Source organism: Perca fluviatilis, chromosome 21, assembly GCF_010015445.1.
Source record: "Perca fluviatilis chromosome 21, GENO_Pfluv_1.0, whole genome shotgun sequence".
Taxonomy (NCBI): domain Eukaryota; kingdom Metazoa; phylum Chordata; class Actinopteri; order Perciformes; family Percidae; genus Perca; species Perca fluviatilis.
The window spans coordinates 10,051,675-10,077,160 of record NC_053132.1 but is presented as its reverse complement, the minus strand read 5'-3'; the positions used below and the strand labels follow the sequence as shown (position 1 = coordinate 10,077,160).

Sequence of the window (25,486 nt, the reverse complement as noted above, 5' to 3'; positions counted from 1 at the left end):
CCTCCTCCGATTGGCTACTCGACTGTTTACCTTCCGCCACATAAACCGTTACACACTGCCCTCTATCGAGAGGGAGTCGCTTAACGGCCATATTGCACAGTTCTGCCCCCCCCCCCCGTTTTGTTTCATTACAAATATCATACTAGCTATTTGGTATGAGTTAACTGTTTTTTGTTGTTGTAGCTAGTTTATCAACGCCAGACGTTGTTATGATTCCCGGGTCGTTGTACAACTTTAAACAGTTTGATTGCCGTGGCCCTACTTGTTGCGAAAAAATGCATTTTATAGTCTTTCCCGTTAGGGTAAATTGTCGAGTTTTTAGCCTTTCCACACATGTCCAGAGGGTAATGTAGTTTTTGCTTGGAGTTTCTATATGCAACAGACAGACTCGTCCTTTCTCTGCACTGCAGTCATCGCCACTCGCACATTTGGCGTAGGACGGTCACGTTACAAAGTGGGTCGGCACTAGCTGCTGCTGGAGAGAGGACTGCGCAAAAACCACGGCCCGGATTTGTGCCTGCCTTACGTCATGGGGAGCCTCAGACCTCTTTGACAGGATCCAACAACGAGAAGCACCGGGGATGTGTAATCAACATCCAGCGGGCCGGGGGATGTCGACGAGCACACGACTGATTTGTGCCACATACTCGCCCTTAAAGTAAAACCAGACACGAATATTTCGCTTTGATTATGCGATTGCGGCGCACCATGCGACCGCCTCTCCGCTATTAAAGGGACTACAACGGCTGTTTTCTACCTCAAAAACGAGCTGTTGATCGGGGAGGGATAAGCACCCGGAGAACTAATCCGCAGAACGGTCACATTCACGGCGGGGTTTGGACCTGACAGAAATGGACAGGGCAGCACGAACTGGATTAAATGATAGGGAATAAAGGAGACTCCGCGAACAAAGCCAACCTGAAGTGTTATGCTCGTTAATCCGTGTGGTCTTTATTTGACTGGAAATGGGCGCTTTAACAAGCAGACAGAACATAGGCGTGGAAGAAGTGGACATTCCGTCCAGTTCGGTGTACCGTTATCCACCAAAATCCGGTAAGTCACAGAACAACAGGTCCAACTGGGGACGGGTAGCTGTTACATTATTTTGTGCTTCAAACGCATCCATCACCATCAAAATCCTCACCATCTTACCTTTTAGCTGCAGGGCATTTGGGCCTTAAACCTGGAGTACGTTACCTGTGGAGAGAGGGGAGGACCAATGCCTGATTTTTCTGAGCTTGTTAAACCTTATTTCCCCCTTAACATGTTTAAATTGTATCTTGCCTTTACTTAATGTATATCTATTAGGCTACATGTTATCATGTCATCTGTATTTCTGTCACTGCAGCATTGTTGAATTGTCCATGGAGTGATATTGACAGAAACACAGGGGCATCTTCTTATTTACCCGTCCTTCGTGAATACCCCTTATAGCCTAAGTTAACCTTATATTATCATCTATTTGCAGTGTCAGATACATAACTGGAATTGGCTCTACTCTCGATGCATCTGGGCATCTATAGCCTGGGAGCTAGACTTGCGTTGATGGCATCATACCTGCCTCAGTTTGTCTGTAAAATAAATAAGTAATGATGGATCCCAAGAGGATGAAAATGAAAAGACCAACATCACCATTAGCAGTAGAGACGTTCATCCATGGAAATGGAAGTTGTGTTCAGTGTGAATGAGGTTTTTTAGTTGAAAAAAGGACTGTAACCAATGTTTTTTTTCATTATCCTTTTCATTTGTAGATTTTCTTTTACATATAAAATGTCAAAATAGTGAATGTCATTCATAATTTCCCAGAGCCGAGGTTGATGTCTTCGAAGTGCTTTAAAAGAGTTCAAAAGCCAAATGCATTAGATTTATAATGATTTAAACAGAGAATAGCAGAACATCTTCATTTTAGAAGATGGAATTAGACGTTTGGCATTTTTGCTTTATAAATTATCGATTAATCTTTGTTATTTTCTTAATTCAAATGGAAAATGGTGTAAAATGTCCACCATAATTTTCCAGGACAATTGTGACATCGTCAAATCGTTTTTTTGTCTGCCAGCAAAAATGACTTAATTTTCTTAAATTTAATTAAGAAAATGTAATCAATTTTAATTGACTAATTGTTTCATCTCCAAGGAAAACAGATATAGTACCAATCCAATTCGTATCCTGTTTTATTGTTCTTTGATCAGGAATTTTTTGACTAAAATCATAATTTTACTGAATTTATATAGTGTATTATTAAGGCAAAGTTCTTGAACCTCTGTTTACTTTAAAGGGCAACTATTATATAGCATTTTCAGGATTATCCTTGCATTTTGTGTTTGTACTAGAACATGTTTACATGCTTTAATGTTAAAAAAACACTTTATTGTGACAATTTATGTGACATTTTCTGATTACAGCACTGTGTTCAGCTTCCCATCAGGGTTTAGTAGTAATCTAATATTACCGTATTCAAATTGAATTGTAAAGAAATTGTTACTGCTTTTCAACTCTTATCGTATAGACATCAAGTAAATTAAAATCTGTCACATAATGAAACCTGGAAGCAAATCGGGAAAAATAAGTAGTTTTACCCAACTTGCCTCTCCCACCTGCTGTAAATAATAATAAGATGATGAGAGGGAGAGCATCGTCATTGTGGCTTTTTTTAGTTTATGATTTGTTCGTGTTTATGGATTTTTCTTCTAGTGTGAATGGCTTTAATGTCAGAGCATCCAAACCCTGCCTCCTCTCCTGCATTAAGAAGTGTAAAAGATGCCAGATTCCTCCGAGCAGATGCACGACTTGCCTGTCCAGCATGTATTTAAAGACTCTGTACCACTATTACAGTCTTATGATATTAGCTCACCCTGTGATTAAAATGCAGAACGTCTATTTAGTTTTGTTGTCATCAACCCAAAGTCTCGGTAAACAGGTGGACAAGCTGCAGTACACCCAATAACAGCCCAGCTTCAGTCAGAACGCCTTAGATTATTTTCAGGGTATTGTTTGTCTCCTGCCCCTTGTACTAACTTGATGATTTGAGGATGTAAAGCTTGAGTAGATCTGGCTCTGTCTGTGGATAGCGTTGCCAGCCAAATGGTTCAAATATTTAAGGGAAATGTTAATGTTTATGCCAGTGAAGTGTCAGGTGGGTAGAATTTGCAACTGGCAAAAGAATGACCGCAAAACAAAATCTGTATTTTTATCTGTTAGTGGGTCTCTTTGTCATTAATATGTTGTTGTTTTTTTCAGATGATGTGATGTATTTTAAGTGTGTTTAAAAGTGAGCCTCTCTGTGCAGGGAGTTACTTCGCCAGCCATTTCATCATGGGTGGAGAGAAGTTTGACTCCACCCATCCGGAGGGTTACCTGTTTGGGGAGAACACAGACCTTAACTTCCTGGGGACCAGACCAGTGGCGGTAGGTGTTCTAACACACTAAATGTTAAAAACTCAAACAATCTCACCAAAAGTACGACTCATGACACATCTTCTTCCTCTGTGGATGGAGTTGTCAAGGAATTGTAGATGATATCTGCTGAGCATTTTAAAGACAACTTCACACACGTTGGCCTGAAAGTTGAGATTCAGAGTTTTTGTCAGCTGTTCTTTCAAGAATGAGCTTTTCAGTCTCATAATTTAATTTGTATGAAGATTACAAAATAATGGATATAAAGGGGGGGAAATAAAGAAAGGATCTCGGCCTGCAACTAATGAGTTTTTTTAATTATCGAATGCCAGAAAATATTTAAAAAACATCAGACAGCCCAGCGTGATGTCTTTGAAATTGCTTGTTTTATTAAACCAACAGTCCACAACCAAAGATTTTCAATTTGCAATTCTAAAAACCGACAAAAGAAGCAAATCCTCACATTTGAGAAGAAAAAACTGCTCATTTTTGTCTTGACAGATGACTCTGTTGTCAAAATAATTCTATGTTAATCAACTAACTGATTAATCAACTAAAAGCTGTAGCTGTCTCTTCACCAATAAACAGCAGCTGATGCATTTCAGCAGTGGTGAATCCGGCAGTGGCAATTAACAAGCTGTCACTGATTGACATTTATTTCAACGTCTCATCCTGTCAAACTAATTAAAAGTGAAATGACAGTCTGCCCGGCTCCCCTTGTACAGAGAGGCTGATAAGCTGCGGTTGCTCCGGAGGGTTCGTTCAACCTAACTAATGAGAGCTGCATATCAAAAAGGGCTCAAGTCCGGAGAGGAAAGAGAGAATTTGTCACAGACTGAAAGGCTTGGAGTGAAGCTGATACGCAGAGACTGCTCCATCACTGTGTGTGCTAATCTCAGTCGCACTGCTGTTTCTGTCTAGACTGGGGCTAGAATTAGGAGTGCAGTTTTTCTCCCGATTATGTGGGTGTTTATAATCCTCCTGTGGGCACAGGATGCAGCTGGTGATTTTTTTCTTTTCTTGTATGTGTGTCCGAAGCTTTACCATATTACATAATTTTTGGTTGGTTTCTAAGCAGATGGTGCTGTGGAATCATAAAACCAACCACAGTTGTTGTGTTCTCGGTCTCCTGCACCACTCTACAAATATGATAATGGGTGGGGCTATATTTAGGGGCTTTCAGTTATTTCTGCATGAAGCACATAGATTTACAAAATGGATTTTTTAGCCATGCTAGAGGCAATGATGGTCCATCAGTCCACCAATTCAGTCTGGACTGAAATACAGTATGTCAACAACTATTGGATGGATTGCCATGGAAGTTTGTACAGACATTTATGGTCCCCAGAGGACGAACCCTACTGAATTTGGAGATCCTCTGACTTTTATTACAGTGCCACGATGAGGCGAAATGAAAGGTGAGGTGAAATGTTTTGGCAAATTTTGGATGGATTGCCATGGAAGTTTATACAGACATTCCTTGTAATAACTTTGGCGATTGCTTACCTGTATTTGAAAAGGAAAACAGTCTAAGCTTTTCATTTTAGTCTGAGCATGTGTGAGGAAATACAGACTTTTCCTCGATGTTTCATTATTTTTAATATGTTACAAGACCCACAGTGTTGCCTGTGAGTTTCCCAATGAATGGTTCTTTTCAGCATCTGTTACTCCCTGTGTGTTTGTTTGTGTAGTTTACAGGCGTGACTCCCGCTGAGCCCAGATGTGTAATAGTACTGAATATGGTCACACACACACACACACACACACACACACACACACACACACACACACACACACACACACACACACACACACACACACACACACACACACACACACGGACAGATGAGGGCTTGTAGTGTGTTTCTCTGCATGTTTCTCCTCCACTGATCCTCAAACCACCTCAGCTCCCCTCTTATGCTCAGTCAGCAACTTCAGGCTTCAGACACACAACAAAAGAGACCCACAGATTGGGTCAAGGTAAAAGGTTATGTGTGGATTTTACCGCAGGGTTTTTAATGTTGTTTCTTTATCGCTAAAGATTGGGTTGGTCATAAGAGAAAATGGTGAAAAAAGAAGGTATTTCACATCCATCTGTGAATTAATGCTATCACTATAAGTCTCCTGATGTGGTAAACTTCACCCATCTGGTCCTTGAAACAGGAACTGTTGGACCTTGGACTGATTTACGCTCCTGTGGTCCCTGTGTGTGCAGAAATGTGCCCAAACACTGTCTGAAGTGTCAGCCTTGTCCCTGGAAAGACACAATTTGAGCAGATTTTTTTCTCTGGCTCAGCACTTGTCAGCACAGATCTCGCTGGTGCTGACCAACCGAAACACTTGTGTTAAGGTTAAACCAGGAGCAGCCACGGTCATTGTGTAACCCTGAATTCCCTGTGGTAAAGAGAGGAATGTCGGGGTGGTTTGAGGGAAGATGAAAGCCACTACTCTTCAGTCTCATAACATGTATTTTACATCTATAATTTGTTTTCTTTTTGTTTTCAGTTCCCGTATGCAGCCCCTCCACCTCAGGAACCAGTGAAGACTTTACGAAGCCTTATAAACATCCGTAAGGACACACTGCGGCTCGTACGGTACGCACCTCTAGCCACCTAAACGTATACGTAACCCCTCATTACAACACTTAGCTATTTTTAGCTTAACAGGCCACAACAGCTAATTTAAGAGAGAGTGTCATATCATGCATGTTTTTTCTTGTAATTCAAACTTACTTTCTTGGCATACGTGGGGGGGGGGAAAAAACACAGTATACCAGTGTAACATCCAATTAAAACAATTCAAGGCAACCATAAAAGTACAAAATGTCTCTTAATACATCAGACAATTACATACACAAAGAAATAATGCTATAACAAACAAACAAAAATATGAAAAGTGATTCAATAAATGTGCATGTTAATTATTGACTTCAAACAATAAATTGTCCATCTTTCGCAGATCATTTCTGTATGATTATTGAGGCTTAAAGCACTTTATCATTGGATTTCATGCATGTTTTATGAATGCTCTCCCTAACTCATACACTAGTAAATGGATTTTGGATCCTTCTCAGATTTCTGTTCTCTGCATGAAAACGTTCTCCCTCATCCTTATCTCCTCTTCTCTCACCCATAGGTGCAGTGAGGACCTGAAACTGCCGGGTGACGAGGCGGCGGGGAAGAACAGGGCCTGCTACAACGTAGAGTTCACCTTCGACGCTGACACACAGGTGGCCATAACCATCTACTACCAGGCCATAGAGGAGTTTCACAATGGAGTGCCAGTGTAAGTGGAAACATGTTTCCTGGTGAACAAATAACACTGGATGCATGTAAAGAAAGATTCGCTAAAATCCAATAACCAATCACTTTGGTCAATATTTTTAATTTTACTGATCACGATGTATCTAGTTTCACTCAGTAGAATTTGCCTTGTGTGTCTTCAAATTGTAGCTTTATTAATGCACCTGCTGATTTATTGCTAAACACTAAACTGTCTGTAATCAAGAGTCTACAAGTTTAGAAAATGACAAAAAAAAGCACCTGAGAGTGTGGAGTTAGACAGAAGTGAGCTTACCAGACCTTTGCAGCCCGAATCTGTATAGGCACACAGCCAAAGTTGAGGTATCAGAATCTGTATCGTAAGAGAGAAAAAAGTCTAATCATTGCATCTGTAGTAAATATCAAAAGAGGGACATCTTCTACTCTTAGTCATCAAAGAAATAGAAATACAGGCTAATATGGAGGACAAAATATGTTTCCATAAATATTCATTTCATAAGTTATGCCAACATGATCTTACATATCTTTTATATATCTTGCGTTATATATCACTATTTGCATATGTTGCATAAAGAGCTGTCTGTGGTTTCTGTCCATGCAGGATGCAAGCAGACGTTGCCTATCCTCCACTTCACATAGAATAAAAAAATCATCTTTTAATAAGCAAATAAAATGTATTCAACACTAGTAACTGTCACAGTTAAACAGAAATTACAGCCTGTTATAGTTTAGATATAGAAGTAATATATTACTTCTTGATACCAATAAGGTGATGATATATTTTTGTGCATTGACTGTGTCTACATGTTTCTGGCAGCTACCTGCCACAGGACAGCTCTCTGCAGTCTGAGACGGTGCACTTCAAGAGGGGAGTGTGCCAGCAGTTCTGTCTGCCCTCACACACTGTAAACCTCAGCGAGTGGGCTGACGAGGAGGTAAGCAGCTTGTGTCTGTCGGCTGAATACTGAACACACATGTCTGTATGAGGCTGTGCTGTGAAACCTGATTAAGTACACAGGGGCAGACAGAAATCTACTTTGTTTCTCTCCACAGCTGCTGTTTGATATGGACAAAGAGGTTTTCCCCATGGTGGTGCAGGCCGTTGTAGATGAGGGGGACGGTGAGTTGCTGGGTGTTTATCATGCTGATTGCCTGATGTAAGAGTAGAGCTGCAGAAGTTTAAGCAAAGACTTGTCCACTGTTTTTATTCTTTGCAGAACATTTGGGCCACTCTCACATACTGCTGGCTACATTTGAAAAGGTAAGAAAGACAAACTTTGTCAGAGAAATTATGGCAGGCTGAGGCACGAGGTGTTTGCAGGAATTTGCTGTTCTACAGACATTGCCAGGGCTCTCGGATAGAGCCAAAACAATGTACGGCCAGGACATTTTTCAGTAGCTATTTTGATATTGGTTAATAGTTTACTTTGCCAGCTAAAATGGCAAACATTTGCAGCTTCTAATATGAGGGCCTTTTTTCTTTTCTTATCTTTTTGGGTTTTGTATAACTGATATTAGTGTATAATGTAGTGTAATACTTCTCTGTGGTGATGAAACATTTCGTAGCTTGTAAATCTTGATTACTGAATGGTCTCTTGAGTTTGAAACATTACATTTAGTTAATTTTGGCACATTGGCACCATTTAAAATATGCTGAATGAGCTATTAACAGTAAGGTTTGAAATGTACCCCTGGATGTACACACAACTATCACTAGATCACTTTATATCGAAGAAAACTTAAAACAGTTAGGATCTCAGGCAAGTTCTGGAGTCATAAGCAGATTTATGGACTCTGTTCTAGGCTAACCTGATACTAGATTAATAATTACAAATGTTGTAGTCAAACATCTCTATTTCTGGGTATTCATTAACAAGGCCTCCAATCTCTCATTTTTTTAAGGATGCTGCAGCAGAGGCAAAACTGCTCTGTACTCATTACACAAATATGTAGAAACATCAGAAGTCCTCTACACAGCATTACAGTTCAGTCGAGCGTCGTTCAAATATAAACAATGCAAAAGAATAAAAAATAAAAAGGCTTCCAGGACGAGTTTTGAATGAATTAGACAAAGTAATAATCAACTGTTGCTTTCTTTTGCAGCACATGGACGGGAGCTACTGTGTGAAGCCTCTGAAGCAGAAACAAGTGGTGAATGCACCTGCTTTTTTTCTCTATCTCTCTTTCTTCCTCCTTTTGTGTAATATGTATTATGTTTTTGAAAGAAAAAGATACACCAAAGCTTTATTTCCCTCTTGAACATTACGCCTTTATTCTTCACTGTGTTCCTTTTCTCAGGTGGATGGGGTGAGTTATCTACTGCAGGAGATCTACGGGATAGAGAACAAATACAACAGCCAAGAATCAAAGGTAAATATCAGATGGCATGAGGTTCCTCTCTGACTGCATCAGAAGTGACATGGCAATATAGTAAAATAAATCTGTTTGTCTGTCTGTAGCTCGATTGGATGAATTAAAAAATCTTTTATGTTCCTAATATTCAAATGTTTTTTTTGATCTCCAGCTGGCTGACGATGAGATCAGTGACAACAGTGCTGAGTGTGTGGTGTGTTTGTCAGATGTGCGAGACACACTCATCCTGCCGTGCAGACACCTGTGTCTCTGCAACGCCTGCGCAGACACTCTGCGCTACCAGGCCAACTGCTGCCCCATCTGCAGACTGCGTGAGTTCCCACCAACAAGGAAGAATTTCATTCCAAAATGAGAGTTTTCCAGCAGTGAAAAAGTGGTTTCCACTGCTGAAAAAAAGAGTTTAAAAATAATGAAAGCTGCCTCTTAAGTACTCCCTACACTGTTAATGCTTTGTTTAACAATTATATTTTACTACAACAGAAAAAGTACAATATTTTCACCACAAATTGGTACAGCGGAATCACATGAGACTCGGTGGGTGTCCTTTAAAAAAGGATTACTTAATCTGCAGGTTGTTTTAACATTGTTGCCAAGCAGGAATCACGGTTACTGTTTTCCAGACTTACACCTGGACCTGAAGAAAGCTGTACCTGTGTTTTGCACACTGAGAGTGATTTGTAGGCGCTAAACAGACAAATTGCGTTGTTTTTATTTCCTCTAGTTAAGGTATCGCACTGATGTTTTGCGCCGTTACAAATTGTGAGTTTGGTATTTTTTAGGCGTTCCTGTGCAGAGGGACAAAGTATGTGAAATTCATCTGGAAAACAGAGTGAGAGAGACTATAGCAGACAGAAACATTGAGTGAGACAGTGTAAAAAGAGAAAGATGCAAATTTAAAGACACATTACAAAGTTACTTTAGCAGAGAAGTCTGTTCAGCACCACAACACAAGACAAAAAACAGCAATGCAGCAGTTACTTTTTGCCTTTCTGCTTCCTGCAGTTGGCTTATTTTTCATGGCTTTTAGCAGCTCCAGTCCACGACTCATTCAATCTCTCTTTTTTTCACTTTTTGTTGTTGTTGTTGTTGAGCTGATAAGAACAGGCTATTTAATATTTCCTCACATATGGCCTTTGTCTTACGGGATGAATACAAACACTTGCAGTTCCAAAAGTGGCCTCTCTTCAACCAATATTCAGCAGAAACCTTCAGCAGCAGGAAACACTTTTTTTCTTTCAGCCTGGCATCATATCTTATTTAATAGCACTAATTTATATATGTAGTCTAAGAAAATAGTTTTTGCAGATCCCCTGCATTTTAAAATGTTTGTTGTGGCCTCAAAATACTTCTGTGTATATGTCATTATCATTGCAATTATTATTAGATGTACAAATTATTTAAATACATTTAATTGTCCTCTATTTTTTTATTTTTTGTTTTTTTAGCATTCAGAGCTCTGCTGCAGATACGAGCCATGAGGAAGAAACTCAGTCCTCTGTCACCTACCAGCTTCAACCCCGTCATCACCTCACAGACTTCTGACTCGGAGGAACACTCGGTGAGACAGAGCAGACACTTACTGGGTAAATGTCAAATAATCAGTAAACTCACCAGTGTCCTCTCCTGGTTCACAGGCGTCTGAGCACATCCCTCCAGGCTATGAGGTGGTGTCTCTCCTGGAGGCGTTGAACGGCCCCCTCAACTCCTCCGTGGTGAATCCTCCTCCTCTCCACTCGGGTCCCAGCCACGTCTCGGGAACGCTGCCCCCATACAGCAGTGAGCCTCACCCGGCACTGGCCCGCTCCCTCTCCCCTCTAGACCACTCCAACTCTAGTCAGGGACTCAAACTCAAAAAGAGTGGTTCAAAGTGAGTATTAGTGACCGTTAACGTTTGTTTGTTTTCTGTTTGGAATAGCAATTATTTTAATATCAGTTTACTGTTGTCTGTCCTTCTGTCTACTACATCCAGAGTCAAATGTGTCAATGAAGATTCATTTATTTCTGCTTTTGAGTTTATTTATTTTTACCAAAAAATACCCTGGTCTTTGAAAAGGTACAGATTGGTTCAAACTTTTGATGTTTTCTGCTGCAAGACTCCACAAGTTTACAGTCATTTACAGGTACATTTCCTTGATGAGTATGCATAACATAAAAGTAGGAGAGTGAAAATGCGAAACAGCTGCTGATTATGTCCTGTAGTTCCTAAAAATTATAAAGAAAAAAAAGCAACTTTGCGTGTGGACGGCTATGATTCCATACCCATTTATAATTTTATAAGACTATATCATAGTTTTTTTCTAATACTGATTTTTTTCACATTAAAACAAAAATCTAAATACACAAAGAAAAAAAAATACCCCTCATTTTAACCACATCCTGTTAAGATCATTTGTCTGTGATGTTATAGTACAGGGGCATGTACATCAAACCTACTCCTGTTTTATCTGAAGATCGTCCATTCTGTTTTTTATTTTAGGTCACTTTCCCAGAATTCCTCGGTGCTTCCTGAGGAGGAGGATGAGAAGTCTTGCAGTGAATCGGAGGCCTGTCGCCACAAACTCGCCGTGGACCAGCAGGAGGTGTGTGTGTGTGTGTGTGTGTGTGTGTGTGTGTGTGTGTGTGTGTGTGTGTGTGTGTGTGTGTGTGTGTGTGTGTGTGTGTGTGTGTGTGTGTGTGTGTGTGTGTGTGTGTGTGTGTGTGTGTGTGTGTGTGTGTGTGTGTGTGTGTGTGTGTGTGTGTGTGTGTGTGTGTAACCGAGATGAAGAGACCATACATTAGTGTTTATCTCAGTGTCAGAAATCTCCAAAGGCTGTGGAGCTCGATGGTGTTTTAAGCCCCCAACCTCGACTTCAAGGCACCTAACCTTAACCCTAAGTGCTGTTACGTTGGGGGCTTAAAACACCAAACGCCGTCGGTGGAAGTGTACGCAAATGTTTGTGTGAGCTCCTCTCTTACCGCTGTCCACTGCTCTTGTTGTTTTACAGAGCCGAGTGACTCCAGACAGCGAGAACCTGACTCTCTCCTCGTCTGGAGCCATCGACCAGTCGTCCTGCACGGGAACGCCGCTCTCCTCCACCATCACCTCCCCTGAAGGTACCCACACGTTTGCCTTTCTATAAATAGCTAATTCTAACCTAGTCTTAACCCTCAAACAGTCCCTTGAAGTAGTGAGGACCGGGCAAAATGTCCTAGCAATGCAGAAATGTCCTCACAAACATAGCAATGGAAGCCACACAATCAGAACCATCCTAAACTGACAAACAGATAAATTCTGAGTAGCAGTGAAAACATTGGCTGTAGTTAAGTGAAATCACTTTTATTTCCTTTGTTTATTTCTTCATGCTTTATATTGCATATACTGTAGTAGATGCTCATAATGTATTTAAGCCTCATTCAGACACACATCTTATAACATAAATGTGATTTTACACGTCGGTCCCATGACTTCACTTTTACGTAAAAGCCTCAACAGCAATCTTACTTGGTTGGACCTAATAATGTATCCATATCACTTTCAACATGGCACAACAACAACAACAAGTCTGAATTTAATGCCGCCAAATTACCATAAAGGCTGCAGCAGCACAAGGTAAAACATGCACAGAGAAATGTAATTCTTGTATTGTAAATGTAATGTTTTTCACTCCAACATCACTGTAATACATGCATCACTCAATCGTCATCTCTTAAGCACGAAGAACAAACACAAAATCTGTTTAATAAACCATGAAAAACTATGAATGAGCAATTTTTAAGTAACTGGGGCAGAAGAGGTTAAAAAAGAACCTCCAGGTGCATTTTAACATGAATAAATCATAAGCTTGTACCACCTCAGCGTTTTACATTCTTGCCACTGGATCTGATTTTATGGGAAATCTGCTGGACGACTTTTCAGAACAAAACCGGAAGAGAGGACTGTTATTCCAGCTGGAATGAAAGACTTGATGAACTTCTGACTTCAAACATGTTTAACCTCTTCTACAAATCAAATCCTCGTGTTGCCAGGGTTCCATCTTGTGTTGCTGACAGAGAGGTCTGGAATAAATGGAATCAAAAAAAAAGCTATGAGATTAAAAATGACCACCTTTCTTTCTTTAAGAGTTAGAGTTGGATGCCACCCTCATGTTTGTGTAAATACTGAGCTGGAGTTAGGAGACAATTAGCTTATCATAAAGACTGGAAACGGGGAAACGGCTAGTCAGGCTCTGTTTAAAGTGAAACAAAAAATACACCTACCGGCACCTTAAAACTGACTAAGTAACCCAATGTATCTTGGTTGTTTATGTACATACACAGAAAGATCCAAAATGACAATATGAAAGCCGCCAACTTTTTTTGACGATCCACATTTTGTTCATCCACCTAATACCTGCCAGTGAGGGTTGCTGGTCGTGAGCACAGGTTTCTGTTTAGGTCAAATGTTATCAAACCTGGCAACCTCAAGTTGTTGCTTTTACATTTTGGTTTATTTGTAGATCAATTAAACAAGATACAGCATGTTAATTAGTGAGCTTTAGAGGCGCTCATAGACATATTTTACACTTCAGGCTAGCTCTATGCTAAGTGATGCTAATCAACCAACAGGCTCTAGCTCCATACTTACTGTACAAACATGGGAGTGATCTTTTCATCTAATTCCCTAAAAGAAAGTGAATACGCCTTTTTCCCAAAATGTAGAGCTATTCCTTTAATGTGACAACAAAACATTGAAAATAACAATAAAACATTTCTTCTTGGCCCACTATTCAGAAAGGACATGACCATCTGCTGTATATGTTTTCTGCTGTTGGTAATTCTATGAGAGTAGGGATCACTTTTAAAAAAATAAAAAATTAAATGGTGGAAATCTCAACCGGCAACCAGAGAAAAATAAAAAGTCATTTGAGACATAGCCCCAACCGTGATGTGTGTCTCCGTCTGTCTGTCAGACCCAGTGAGCAGCAGCCTGGTCCAGTCAGTGATGTCCATGGCCTCGTCCCACTCCCAGCACTCCCACATCAGCACTGACACCATGTCCTCCATGTCAGGGTCCTACCTGGCCGGGGCCGAAGGCGAGCCCGGGAATGACGAGGGTAGAGACGCTGAGGGCGAGGAGAACCAGGACGCCCCCATGGAGAGCCGAGGGCCATTGCAGCAGCACGTGGTGAGGAATCCAGGTGTGGAGGGATGAAGGAGAAATTGGCTACAAGATCCTAACATTTATTCTAAACATGTTATCTCCTCATTGGACTGCCTACCTTTTTGTATCTTTTCTTTCATTCATGAGTTTTCCCAGGAGCCAAAGGAACAAAACTACTCAGTGGCTGTAGAGGAGCAGGACTCAGAGGTGAGTTATACACTGATGTGTCATTTTATATTTTTATCTAAATTTGATAAAGTTTGACAAAGCATTTTTTTCGGTTTTCCCCAGGGAAACGATGTCACTGAAGAGGACTGCTCCTCCCCGTCTAATGGGAAAGGTAACTATGGTGACCATCACTCACCTATCACCCCTGACCTCTCACCTCCCTTTGCATTTTGTTGCTCTCAGGCCATGTTAAAAAAGAAACCCACATTTTCATACAAAGTATACATTATGCACGGAGATGTCGATCTAATTTATTGTTGCTGTCAGTAAATCTTTTTGAATCATGGCTAAGGATTGACAACCCTTTTGACATAAAGAGAGCCTATGCCAGATATCGTTCTTTAGATGGGGCAGGCCTTTTCAAAATGCACGTAATGTTGGCTGAAACCACCATAGCATGCGGTGTCTGAACTGGAGTGAATGGCTTCTCATACAGTAGGTGTGCACCAGAACCTTGGTCTAAGATTTAAGATTTATGTATTAGGACAATGCACATTAATCAAAATTTCTGTAAATGTGCCATTTGGCTAATTTTCAACTGCAGTCCTAGTTACATAGCATGCATGTCTTTATGACATGAAGGTTGAGCTCATAAGATTTACTTGATTAAACATTTAAATGACTAAAATCAATACCATACCCATTGTCACTGATTGTCCCACTGTAGTTTTCTTCTGTTGTCACAAAACTGGACTGGATTTGGCAAAAAGTGGCTCCTCAAATCTAATTATTTGTTTTCTGCAACAACAGGCAGCTGTTTTCAGTGAAAAAGCTCTAAAAACCCACTGTACACTAGCTGCTAAGAAGCAAATGGCAGACTGACACAGTTGGAGACAAGCTGGTGAACAGAGTGGAGCATTTAGCAGCTAAAGAGACAGGTAGTTCCCTCAGGAGTTAGAAGAGATTAAAAACGGAGCTAAAGGAGAGTGAATATTAGACTTACATTCACCAGAACCAAGACTCCAAATGAATGATAGTGTTGATCTATAACTGCTGGAAGTGTAAATAAGCAACTGTTTGCAAATGAGTTTGCGGTATCAACTTAAAAAGTGATGATACATTGTATTCCCAACTTGTTTCTGCTGCCCCCAAGTGGCCCAAAAATCGGTAAAGTGAGTAAAATGACTCTTTTCTTTCTTTACTCAGCACAGCTGCCTTTTGAACAACTTGATATGTAAAACATACAAAAGAGACAAACAAAAAGTCAGTCTACACTTTGGAGGCATTTACTGACCTCCAACAGATTCATGAATGTAGGCTAATGTTAGTAAGCCGGCCAATAACACACTAAACGTAAATATAATAATAAAAGAGACCAAACTGAAAGCCACCCTGCATTCTTAAGAGGATCCATCCCTGAATTATTACACAGCTGACAGATCAGACAGTGAAACGTCTGTTTGAGTGACCTTTTATTTATACAGCATGCTTCCCCTATTTTACAATCTGTGTTTCCTTATTGCTAAAGCTAATGATGGTAATCATGCAATTAGCAACCAATAACGACTAATTCCTATCGATCGGAGCATCCTTTCAACAGGAAATGAGCACATACAGACATCATGTATTGTTAAGATGAGGTTCTGCTGCACACCAAGTTACTAGCTTGCATTTGCATGATTTGCACCGCTATATAAATGTTTGTGTGTACATGTGTACGTGTGCTTGTGGATTTACTATGTGTATGAGGTATATCATTTGTGTATTTCATATGTGTTTGTGCTCAAAAATTCTCTGCGCACTGTTTGCTTTTTTTTTGCTGCTTGTGTGTGTGTCTGTGTGTCTGTGTGTCTGTGTGTCTGTGTGTGTGTGTGTGTGTGTGTGTGTGTGTGTGTGTGTGTGTGTGTGTGTGTGTGTGTGTGTGTGTGTGTGTGTGTGTGTGTGTGTGTGTGTGTGTGTGTGTGTGTGTGTGTGTGTGTGTGTGTGACCAGTAAGGCTTGAAGTGAAACAACAAGGTCGCCTTTATTAGACAACAGTTGAAAACTTCTAGGTGAATTAGTTTCTCTGTGTGTGTGTGTGACACCTGGGGCCAGACTGACACAATCTGCCTGTGAGTTACCGAATGACCTTTCAGTTCTTCAGGAGACGAGCAGACCTGTGCTGCCTGACAGACTGTGAATGCGCACATGCACTGTAGGATGTATGTTTGCATCTGCACCAGTGCTGCCAGACAGCTTCTGTATGTGCCCTGCCTGTAATTCTGTGCTGAGCTGTCAATCATCCAGTCATCCTCTTCCTCATTAGCACACATACACACACACACGCACGCACGCGCACGCACGCACGCGCGCACGCACACATGCTTGCTTGCTTGCTGCAGACATGAGGCACTTGCACATATTAAACATGTCAGAATCTGTTATCTGGCCATGCTGGAAAAGGCAGAAAAATACGAATCCACTCAGTTCAGACTCACTTGTTGGTCGCTCCAGTGTGCATCAGCAAACACGGTATTAGAAGAATATGAGTACAGAGTGGCAGCTTTCAAACAAAATGGCAGATCATTTTAAATTATACAAACACATGAAATATATCCTAAATCCTGTTTATGCTTTATTAATTATTTCCACTTACTGAACTGTCAGTGTGACTAATTTTGTTTCTAAAGAAAGTGAACATGGTGGACATTCAAAACAAAATTTAAGTGCAGTGAATCGAAGTGGGATAAACTGATAATATTAATTATTCTTTAATAAAAGGGGACAATGTGGATACAAACCTTAATCATGATATATGTTATTACAATTAGGGTATCGGTATGCTATACTGTAATGATACAACACAATTTATGGAAAATCAATTAAGAAACAGTTTTTTGTGGATAAAGCAAAGTTAATTCATCACACTGATGCAAAGATCATCAAATAAAAATCAAATATTGCCATAATACAGCTCTGCTCATTGATTTGTAACATTACCCACAAAAGATGGCACCTATTTTTAATGGTTTCTATCATCACATGTAGAGGCCTTTTTAAAATAGGAAATATACAAACTTTACTCGTTTTAGTATTTTGTTGTAACAAAGTTACAAAGTTGCTTAACAACTGTGGCTGCCTTCGATATATTTGATCATCACAGTGGTTGTCAAATATTTCCTGTCATGCTGCCTTTTTTAGCCCCCCAGAACGTAATTAACCAATAAATGAATGTACAACTGAAAAAAGACAGAAAAGATTCAGATCTCTCCTGCTGTATTAATAGAAAGTAGAGAGCAAGAGGAGCATCGCTTGTTTTTCATGTCTTCTCTGTTAACACTGTCCATTTTGTGCATACTCGTTCTGTCTAATCAAATCTTACAAAGCGAGACTTGCAAGTATCAGATTGCACTTGTTGGATTATTGTTCCTTCATGAGTCAGATTCTTCCAACTTTACAAGCTCACCCTGGTCATGCGTGCCCCCTCAGTGTGAGAACCACTTGATTATAAGAAAGTCTGCCTAAGGTACTGAGGATCAGAGCGAATGAGCTGATTTTGGTGTCCCCAACACTGAGTTCTTTAAATCTCACGTCTTAGTCAGATACATAGTGGTAAAATGCCGAAATATTCTATCATTTATTATTTTATTAATGTCGTTCCAGCATGGCCAACCTCACCCCTCCACCTCTGACACCCTCGCCCCTCCCTTCCTCACCCTGCCTGTCCCCTCCGCCGGTGCCTGGCTGCTCTTGTTTGACCTTTGCCCTCGCTTGCAGGTGGGCGGAGCAGGTGTCCAGAGTTGGCCAATAACAATCAGGGCGTCGCCCTCTGTGACACGCCCTCTTTGGGGTTGGATAATGAGCAGGCTCCCGACAGCCGATTCGCCGGTGAGTGGCAACCTCTCGAACATGGACCGATGAGAGCTGAGGACTGGGCATGAGAGTGAGGGGAGTAGGGGGGGGGGGAGAGATACAGGACTGGAGGAAAAGTGAGGAAGATGAGAGGGGTAACAGAGAAAGAGTGCATTAGTCAGAAGACTTAAGGATTTCTTACATATTGGCTTGCTTTGCTAACATGCTAATGCAAATGAAAGCTAGAAAGAAACAAGTCAAACTAATTCAATGTTATATTTACTCGCAGTTAATGAACAGAGAGGGGCTTTTGTAGCATCTTTGCCCAGCATGAAGATCTGGAGCCTTCCTTCTTCTCTTCATTCCTACCCTTTGGTGTTGTGGTGCTTCATTGCTTTTTCAGTACCGGTTAGCTGTGCACTCTCTCCCTCCTTTCCCTCCTTCAGCTGAAGCCCTGGTGTGTGTGTGTGTGTGTGAGTGAGTGTATCTTATCGTGTGTCTGGCAAGCGCTTCCTTCATGCTGTGTTTTCTGTTTGTGTAAGTGTGTTAGAGAGAGTCTGAGAGTCTGGTCCATCCCGGAGTTTAAAGTTCATGTTCAGTGTCTGCCAGCTCCGAGCCCCTCTGCCAAACATCTGCAACCTGTTCTTACACCCCCTCCATCTTCCCTCCCGTCCTCTCCTAATTCTCCTCCTTGCTTCATAACACTCGCCGGATTGCTGTGATGAGAGCTAAAGGTGTCAATTTTGTTGTTGATTTACTATATTTTTTTGGTTGTTAAATTAACAGTTGAGTCATTTTGGGTTCAAACCGGCTTCACAGTCTTTAGCTATGCATCCTTCTCGTAGCTCTCAGCCACTAAAACCCTGATTTGCCTTCATCCCCTTGAACCTAACATCACCCCTTTGGTCTTTTATGGTGGATGGTGTGACATGTTTTATCTTTCTGTGTCGTAAAAGTGTTCTGTTATCTCTCTCTTTCTCTCTTTTTTTCCCCGTCATTCTTCACATCTTCTGCTGTCTTTTCCTGGACATTTTCCTTTCTACCTCTCTCTCCTCTCCTTTTGTCTCTCTCTTCCTTCTTTTACCTTCTTTCGGATGGACAGATGAGGAGTCGTGCCCAGTGCACATTGAGGACTAGGTATGGAGTTATGACTAGATAGTAGATCAGACACCAGGGTTATATATTGTCGTTTGCATGTACCTTAACAGTCACCCTCTTTTGTTACTTAAACGTTTTCATGTTTATCATGATTCAGTTTTATTTAAGATGTTCCCCCCTGAAAAATAGTTTAATTCACTAAGCAAATATCTTTAAAATGTGATGCAACAAGGGAAATCTTTTTTTTCAGAATTTATCTTTTCTCAATCACAGCTCAGAATCTACCTTATATATTTTCCAGAGGTGCAAAGATGAATCAATTAATCGATTAGTTGTCAACTATTAAATGAATGGCCAACTATTTTGATAATCAATTAATCAGTTTGAGTTTGTAAAAAAAAGAAGTAAGATTTCTCTGATTCCAGCTTCTTAAATGTGAACAATTTTTAGTTTCTTCTCTCCTCTGTGACAGTAAACTGAATATCTTTGAGTTGTGGACAAAACAAGACATTTGAGGACGTCATATTGGGCTTTTGGGAAACACTGATCCACATTTTTCACCATGTTTTGACATTTTATAGATCAAACAACTAATCAATTAATCGAGAAAATAGTTGATGGATTAATCGACTATGAAAATAATCGTTAGTTGCAGCCCTAATGTTTTCATACTTTCAAGTTGCACAGTAATAGTTGAGTGGAAGTAGTTTTAATTGCGGATGTTATTCATTATTCATACTCTCTGTGGTCAAGATCTAAAACGATCAATAATTGATTTTATTCCCTGGCTGATACAGTATTTACCGACTATGTTGGTTGGGGAGCCCTTGAGTTGCTGAAGTGGGCCTTATTACAGGCCAGGAGGACTGCAGTGTAATGCATGGTATACAATCATCTAGGCTCAAAATTACAACAATATAGAATATTATGTTTATTCCATAAACAAGACATTCAGTTACAACAAAGTATTGTGCACTTCAAGAAAAGTAGAGTATCATTTCCATTGCAATGGAACACGTCAGGTTTGAACCCTAGTAGGGTGATAACCGATTATGTTTTTATCCCGATATGTGTATTGATCATTGTCCAACCTGCTAACATCAAGTCCAAATCAGACTGTAGGATGAATCGTCACAGGATCATCGTTTTACAGGATGAGAAGAGAGGGAACTTTTTGTGACACATATTTTGACGTATACCAAGAGATCAATCACTTAAATCAGAGACCTGAGATAAGCATTTGCATTTTAGTATGTCTTTAAAGTGTAGCAGTGGGTGCAAAATAATTAAGTAATTAATTAATTAATTCAGCTGTAAGAGAATCAATTAAGCCCACCACAGGGGCACAGAGGAAAAGGAAGTGTCTGATTAAAGCACAGCCATACGTACAGTAAAGCCAGGATCAGACACCAAGCCATTTATGTCTTTTGAAATGGCAACAATGTCGTATTGGGTGATCTCTCCGCTTTAAATTCCCGCTGTGACTTGGTGAGAGACACGTCAGACTACATGTTAAAAACATTGCGGTCTTTCAGAACAAGGTGATTGGGCAGGAGGCTAGAGACCAACGTCGGGAATCAAACACGGTGGCGTAAAAGTGCCATTGAACACATCGTGGACATGAGTCAAGCTTCCATCCAAACTTAGTGTCATTTCCAGTAAAAACACAAAAGAAAATGTGAAGTAATGCACGTTTCTATCCACTACTGTCATGCGCATCGAGATAAAGCAGTTGGTGGTGCTAAGTCTCTAGTCAGTGCCATTCAACCATTGCAAAAGGTGAAGGAGCAACAAGATCTCGTAATTAAAAGAACGACCATGTTGAAAACGTGGTGCAAATGTTTGTTCGTTTAATGTATTAATTTGAGGTAGGTTACATTCTCCTAATTGCTCCACACAGAGCTGATGTTTTCATCTCTTCAGTGGACGTTAAGCTTCATGTACGTCATGGTTGTTTTACTATTTCACTTTGTTGTGTTTTCTTTTTATTAACACACATCTTTTCCACCTCAGCCAAGCATAAATACTTGCAGTATAGCAACTTTTTTTCAAGTTTCCGCTCTGTTTTTTTAATCCACAAATTGAAAATGCACATGAAAACAAGTGGCTATTGTTATGTTGTAATTATTAAACACACTCAGGCGAAAGAAGATAAAATGACAAATTGCATCCAGTAGAGTGTGTGGCCCGTGTAGGCCGAGTCCTTTCCAGCGGCCTGGGTTCGAGTCCGACCTTTGGTCCTTTTCTGCGTGTCATCCCCCCTCCCGTTTCCTGTCTATCCACTGCCAATATCTAATAAAGTAAAAAAGACCCCAAAACATAATCTTAAAAAAAGACAAATTGTTCTATTAGTAGAAAATGAGTGGGACAGTAGTTTGCTATCTTGGAGCTGTGTCTTGGTCTTGGGACATGAATCTACACCGGTGAATGTACAGCTGTGTTGTTAAAAAGAGTTGGGGAAATTTCCTCTGATTTTGCAACCTCTCTCTCTCTATCTCTCTCTCTCTCTCTTTCTCTCTCTCTCTGTGTGTCTTCTTCTTCTTTTCTTCAGGTCTGATGTATCTCGGGGGCTACAGGCCTGTTTTAGAGCCCCACCCCCACCACACCTCCACCAGCAACATCAACCTGGAGGAGCAGGGGGCTGAGAACCGGGACGGCCAGAGTCCCAAACATCCCCGCCGCGGACCACTCATTGTGTAACACACTCAAACAAACTCACACACAAAAACACTCCAACTTCTCCGTCCAGAGTCGGCTTTTCTTACCCTGCCATAGTGCTGCATCACTGGATACTGTCCTCACTGAGCAGGGACACCCCCCATCCGTTTGAACACTTCCTGGATTAATTGTTGTGAGGAGGGAAGAGGAAGAGAAGGGCATCCCATGTCTGTTGTCTGTGCACTTTGATCTCACAGGAGTTTCTTTGTTTGTTTTTTTGTCTGTGACCTAACTTGTTGTGGGATTGATTAGCCTACTGTTACATTATTATTTATTACCTGTAGGTCTAACCAATGAGAGCTGTGTATTATGACACTATCTCTAGAAAAATACATGCTGCTCGTCTCCTTCCCTCTCCTCTATTACCAGCCAAACAGTCAGGGGCTACTGTGATCGGCAATCTGATTTATTACTAATGTACTTCTTCTTCTCTCTTATAAACTGTATGTTGAACGAGTGTTTGGACAATATTCAAAAGTCGGCTCACACCGGACTACCTTACCTTAGCGAACTAAAACGCGCTGACTCCTCTCTTCGGATCAGGGAGCTCCCATCTCAACTTCGCATGCAGCTTTAGACCTCTGCTGACATTTTCCTCTCATTCCCGCCATGATTTCCAAACAACCTTTGCTGAATGTGAATACAGAAGCGGTCGGACTTGTAAGGCGGCTGACGAGCCAAGAAACGGCGGCCAAAATGAACAGAAATGGACTGAAAACAAAAAAGAGAGACTTGTCACAGAGAATGTAGAACAATGAACGTGGATCTTTTAGAAGGGGAATGTACGTGACATTTAAATCGTCATCTAAACTGGAATTAAACATGAACTTTGAACCCTAAACTGGTTACACACACACACAACACACACACACACACACACACACACACACACACACACACACACACACACACACACACACACACACACACACACACACACACACACACACACACACACACACACACACCATCCTCTCCTTCTGCAGCACCATCTTAGCATGTCAGTATTATTGTATTTGCAACTGGAAACCAACAAGTACCACCAAGCAATAAAGATGCCGAAGCTGCATCTCCTCTTCTCCTGCAGGAGGTTGGTCATGTGCAGTTCAAACAAAAACTGTGTTTGCACTGGCCTATTACATTCAAATTCAGACATTTCAGTGCGTTTGTTATTTTGTTTTTTATTTTGCCATTGTAAAGGAATTGTTTTTTGTGAGGAAAAACCTCAATTTGAAAACCTTAACGTGAGATTTAGGCCACGCCGTGGTTAGCTGGAATTTTGTTCATATTATTATCATCCCCAACGAGCCCTTTTCTCCTCGTTTGTGAAGCTTTAGTTGTTTTGGTTTTGTATAACTTTAATGTATAGCTCACCTGTTGATGTTCTCCTTTACTGTGTTTTAAGTTGTTGCAAAACACTGTGCCGTTTACTAGAATGTGGATGAAAATTTGTGAAAAATTGGTAAAGGTTTATACACATGCGTGCTCACATAAAGAATAACTGAAAAGGGACAATATCAACATTTAATGCACTATTAGCGGTTTCCTAGACAACACACTTTGCAGTGCATGAGGCGATAGTAGAGTAAGCATGTTAGTCTGGATCAGCCTGCTCCCTCCTGTAGAATACTTGATTATGGATCATTGCACACACATAAAGCCGGACCACATCCCTCTGAAGTGTTATATATCGTTTGCTGGCTCCCTATTCACTTGACCCGAACTGTTAAGTCAAGAGGACGGCACTAATATATCCAAGCTGCAAACAGTCATGCGATCCCAGTCCGAATGTGTAGATGAAGCCGTTCTCTGGCACCAGTCACATTATGATATCAAAGGAATGGGTCCCAAATCTGCAAGACCCCCCACTTTTCTAAATCTAGGAGTGAAAATGTCAAAGAAAACCGACAATAAAGTTTTTGCAACTAAATGGTTACTGAGTGATTTCCTGATTTTAAATGGGAAAGATTCGTTAATCGGCGCAGGATTATGTTTTGGGTCATGTCCCTGAACATGCTGCTCTTCACTGAAACTCTCCTCGCTGCTTCATACTATCATTTTTCAAACTGCATTGCAGCATTTTCCCACCACAGAGCTCTAATTGTAACCACCCCCTTTCTCACAGAATTATGTCTGCTTAGCATTAGCATGACTGAAATATAGTTTTTCATTAATATACATTATTTTCACTGTTGCATAAAAATCACTGACTGACCTGTTTTGATTTACTCTCACTTCTCTCAGCATGGTTGTGATCAGCTAAAAGCAGCTGTACACTACATGCTCTTTTAGAGAACAGACTTTTGTACTTCTTTAGACATCTTCAATTGACAGAAAGTTAATCAAGTATAACTTTTTATAACCAATAACCTTTTGTCATTAATCAAAACATTGGCTAAACTTTGACTGGGTTTTGAACTGTTGATCGGACAAAAGGAGTTATTAATGAGAACAGAAATCATTAGTTAAATAGTTAAATAATCATTAGTTGTTCATAAACTCCAGTGTAAGCACAGAAGTCCATTAAAATACAAAATCATTATTTTCGGAATTAAAATGACATTAGCAAAGTCCCTTAGTGTCCAAAAAGAGATTTTTTTTTTTTACATAAATAATAAATCAGCTTTAATGCTCGACTGCCCGCAGTGAGCCTGGCAACGGGTTGTCAACAAGAACGAGTGAGTTTAAATGGCGTTCGTGTTCATAATGGCATTACCACGTTTATTTTCTGATGAAGTTGCGCTTTAATTGAATTTTCCCTTCTCATTTGATGTAGGCTTCTCGACGTGTTACAGTCTGTTTTGTAACTGTGGAGACTTACACCCACTAACCTTTAGTCACAGGTAGGGTTGCAAAGGGGTGGGTTGCAAAGTTTCTGGGAAATTTCCGGAAACTCCATGGAATGTTTAGCTGGGGAATTTTGGAAACATTCCACTTTGGAAACTTTCATGGGAATAAACAGGAATTAATGGGAATTACAGGAATTAATGGGAATAAACAGGATATTATTAATATTGCTTTCCATGGAAAGTTTAGCTGGGGGATTTTGGAAACATTCCAATTTTGAAACTTTCATGGGAATTAATGGAAATTATGGGAATTTGGATGAGATGTATTCCTTGGGCTCAAACGCTGTCTTCAATCAGCTTGAATCTGCTGTAGAATGTTGGATTCCAGAAATGATCTGTGCAGTGTGTGTGGCCTCAATGGCCCTGCAGAAGGCTAAGTACTAGCCATAGACTGTATATTATTAGTCTATGGTACTAGCCCAAACCATTGACCTTTAGCTTAACATGTGAAGGTAGCTAGCATGCTGCCTTTGATTTGCTATGGTTATGGTTATGGTTATGGTTATATGCGTGCTAAGCTAAGTCATCAGCGCAGTCTATTGTTTCCAGCCTATCAAGAACAAGTGGGCTATACAATTAACACACATAGGTTAATAGCAATGGGTTATGTATTACCCCTCAAAAAAAAAAACTCCCGTATTTTAAAAACTAAAT

The 25,486-nt window shown here is 40.5% G+C and overlaps 1 protein-coding gene across 7 annotated transcripts; it reads left to right on the top strand.

The window, feature by feature from the left end:
• The first annotated feature begins 173 nt into the window (after nucleotides 1–173).
• rnf157 (ring finger protein 157) lies at nucleotides 174–23,913 on the top strand. Of its 7 annotated transcripts, XM_039788442.1 has the most exons (20): nucleotides 174–1,053; nucleotides 3,290–3,408; nucleotides 5,902–5,990; nucleotides 6,532–6,681; nucleotides 7,495–7,612; nucleotides 7,731–7,797; nucleotides 7,895–7,938; nucleotides 8,781–8,828; nucleotides 8,976–9,047; nucleotides 9,202–9,361; nucleotides 10,496–10,608; nucleotides 10,685–10,917; nucleotides 11,527–11,629; nucleotides 12,035–12,143; nucleotides 13,979–14,193; nucleotides 14,317–14,376; nucleotides 14,461–14,509; nucleotides 18,093–18,203; nucleotides 19,270–19,304; nucleotides 21,817–21,952. In XM_039788442.1, exons 1-19 carry the CDS (start codon nucleotides 966–968, stop codon nucleotides 19,302–19,304), a joined length of 1,983 nt encoding a protein of 660 aa, XP_039644376.1. In that variant the 5' UTR covers nucleotides 174–965; the 3' UTR covers nucleotides 21,817–21,952. The 7 variants fall into 7 exon arrangements, with proteins under 7 accessions (XP_039644376.1, XP_039644375.1, XP_039644374.1 ...); XM_039788441.1 differs by lacking the exon at nucleotides 19,270–19,304 and having other exon boundaries at nucleotides 14,078–14,193; nucleotides 14,326–14,376; nucleotides 21,817–23,913; XM_039788440.1 differs by lacking the exon at nucleotides 19,270–19,304 and having other exon boundaries at nucleotides 14,078–14,193; nucleotides 21,817–23,913.
• The last annotated feature ends 1,573 nt before the right edge of the window (nucleotides 23,914–25,486 follow it).

Coding starts and splice junctions, on each gene's coding strand:
- rnf157 (XM_039788437.1), top strand. CDS start 966: ATGGGCGCTTTAACAAGCAGACAGAACATAGGCGTGGAAGAAGTGGAC. Junction 6,682..7,494: donor TTTCACAATGGAGTGCCAGT/GTAAGTGGAAAC, acceptor TGTTTCTGGCAG/CTACCTGCCACAGGACAGCT. Junction 7,939..8,780: donor TGCTGGCTACATTTGAAAAG/GTAAGAAAGACA, acceptor TTTCTTTTGCAG/CACATGGACGGGAGCTACTG.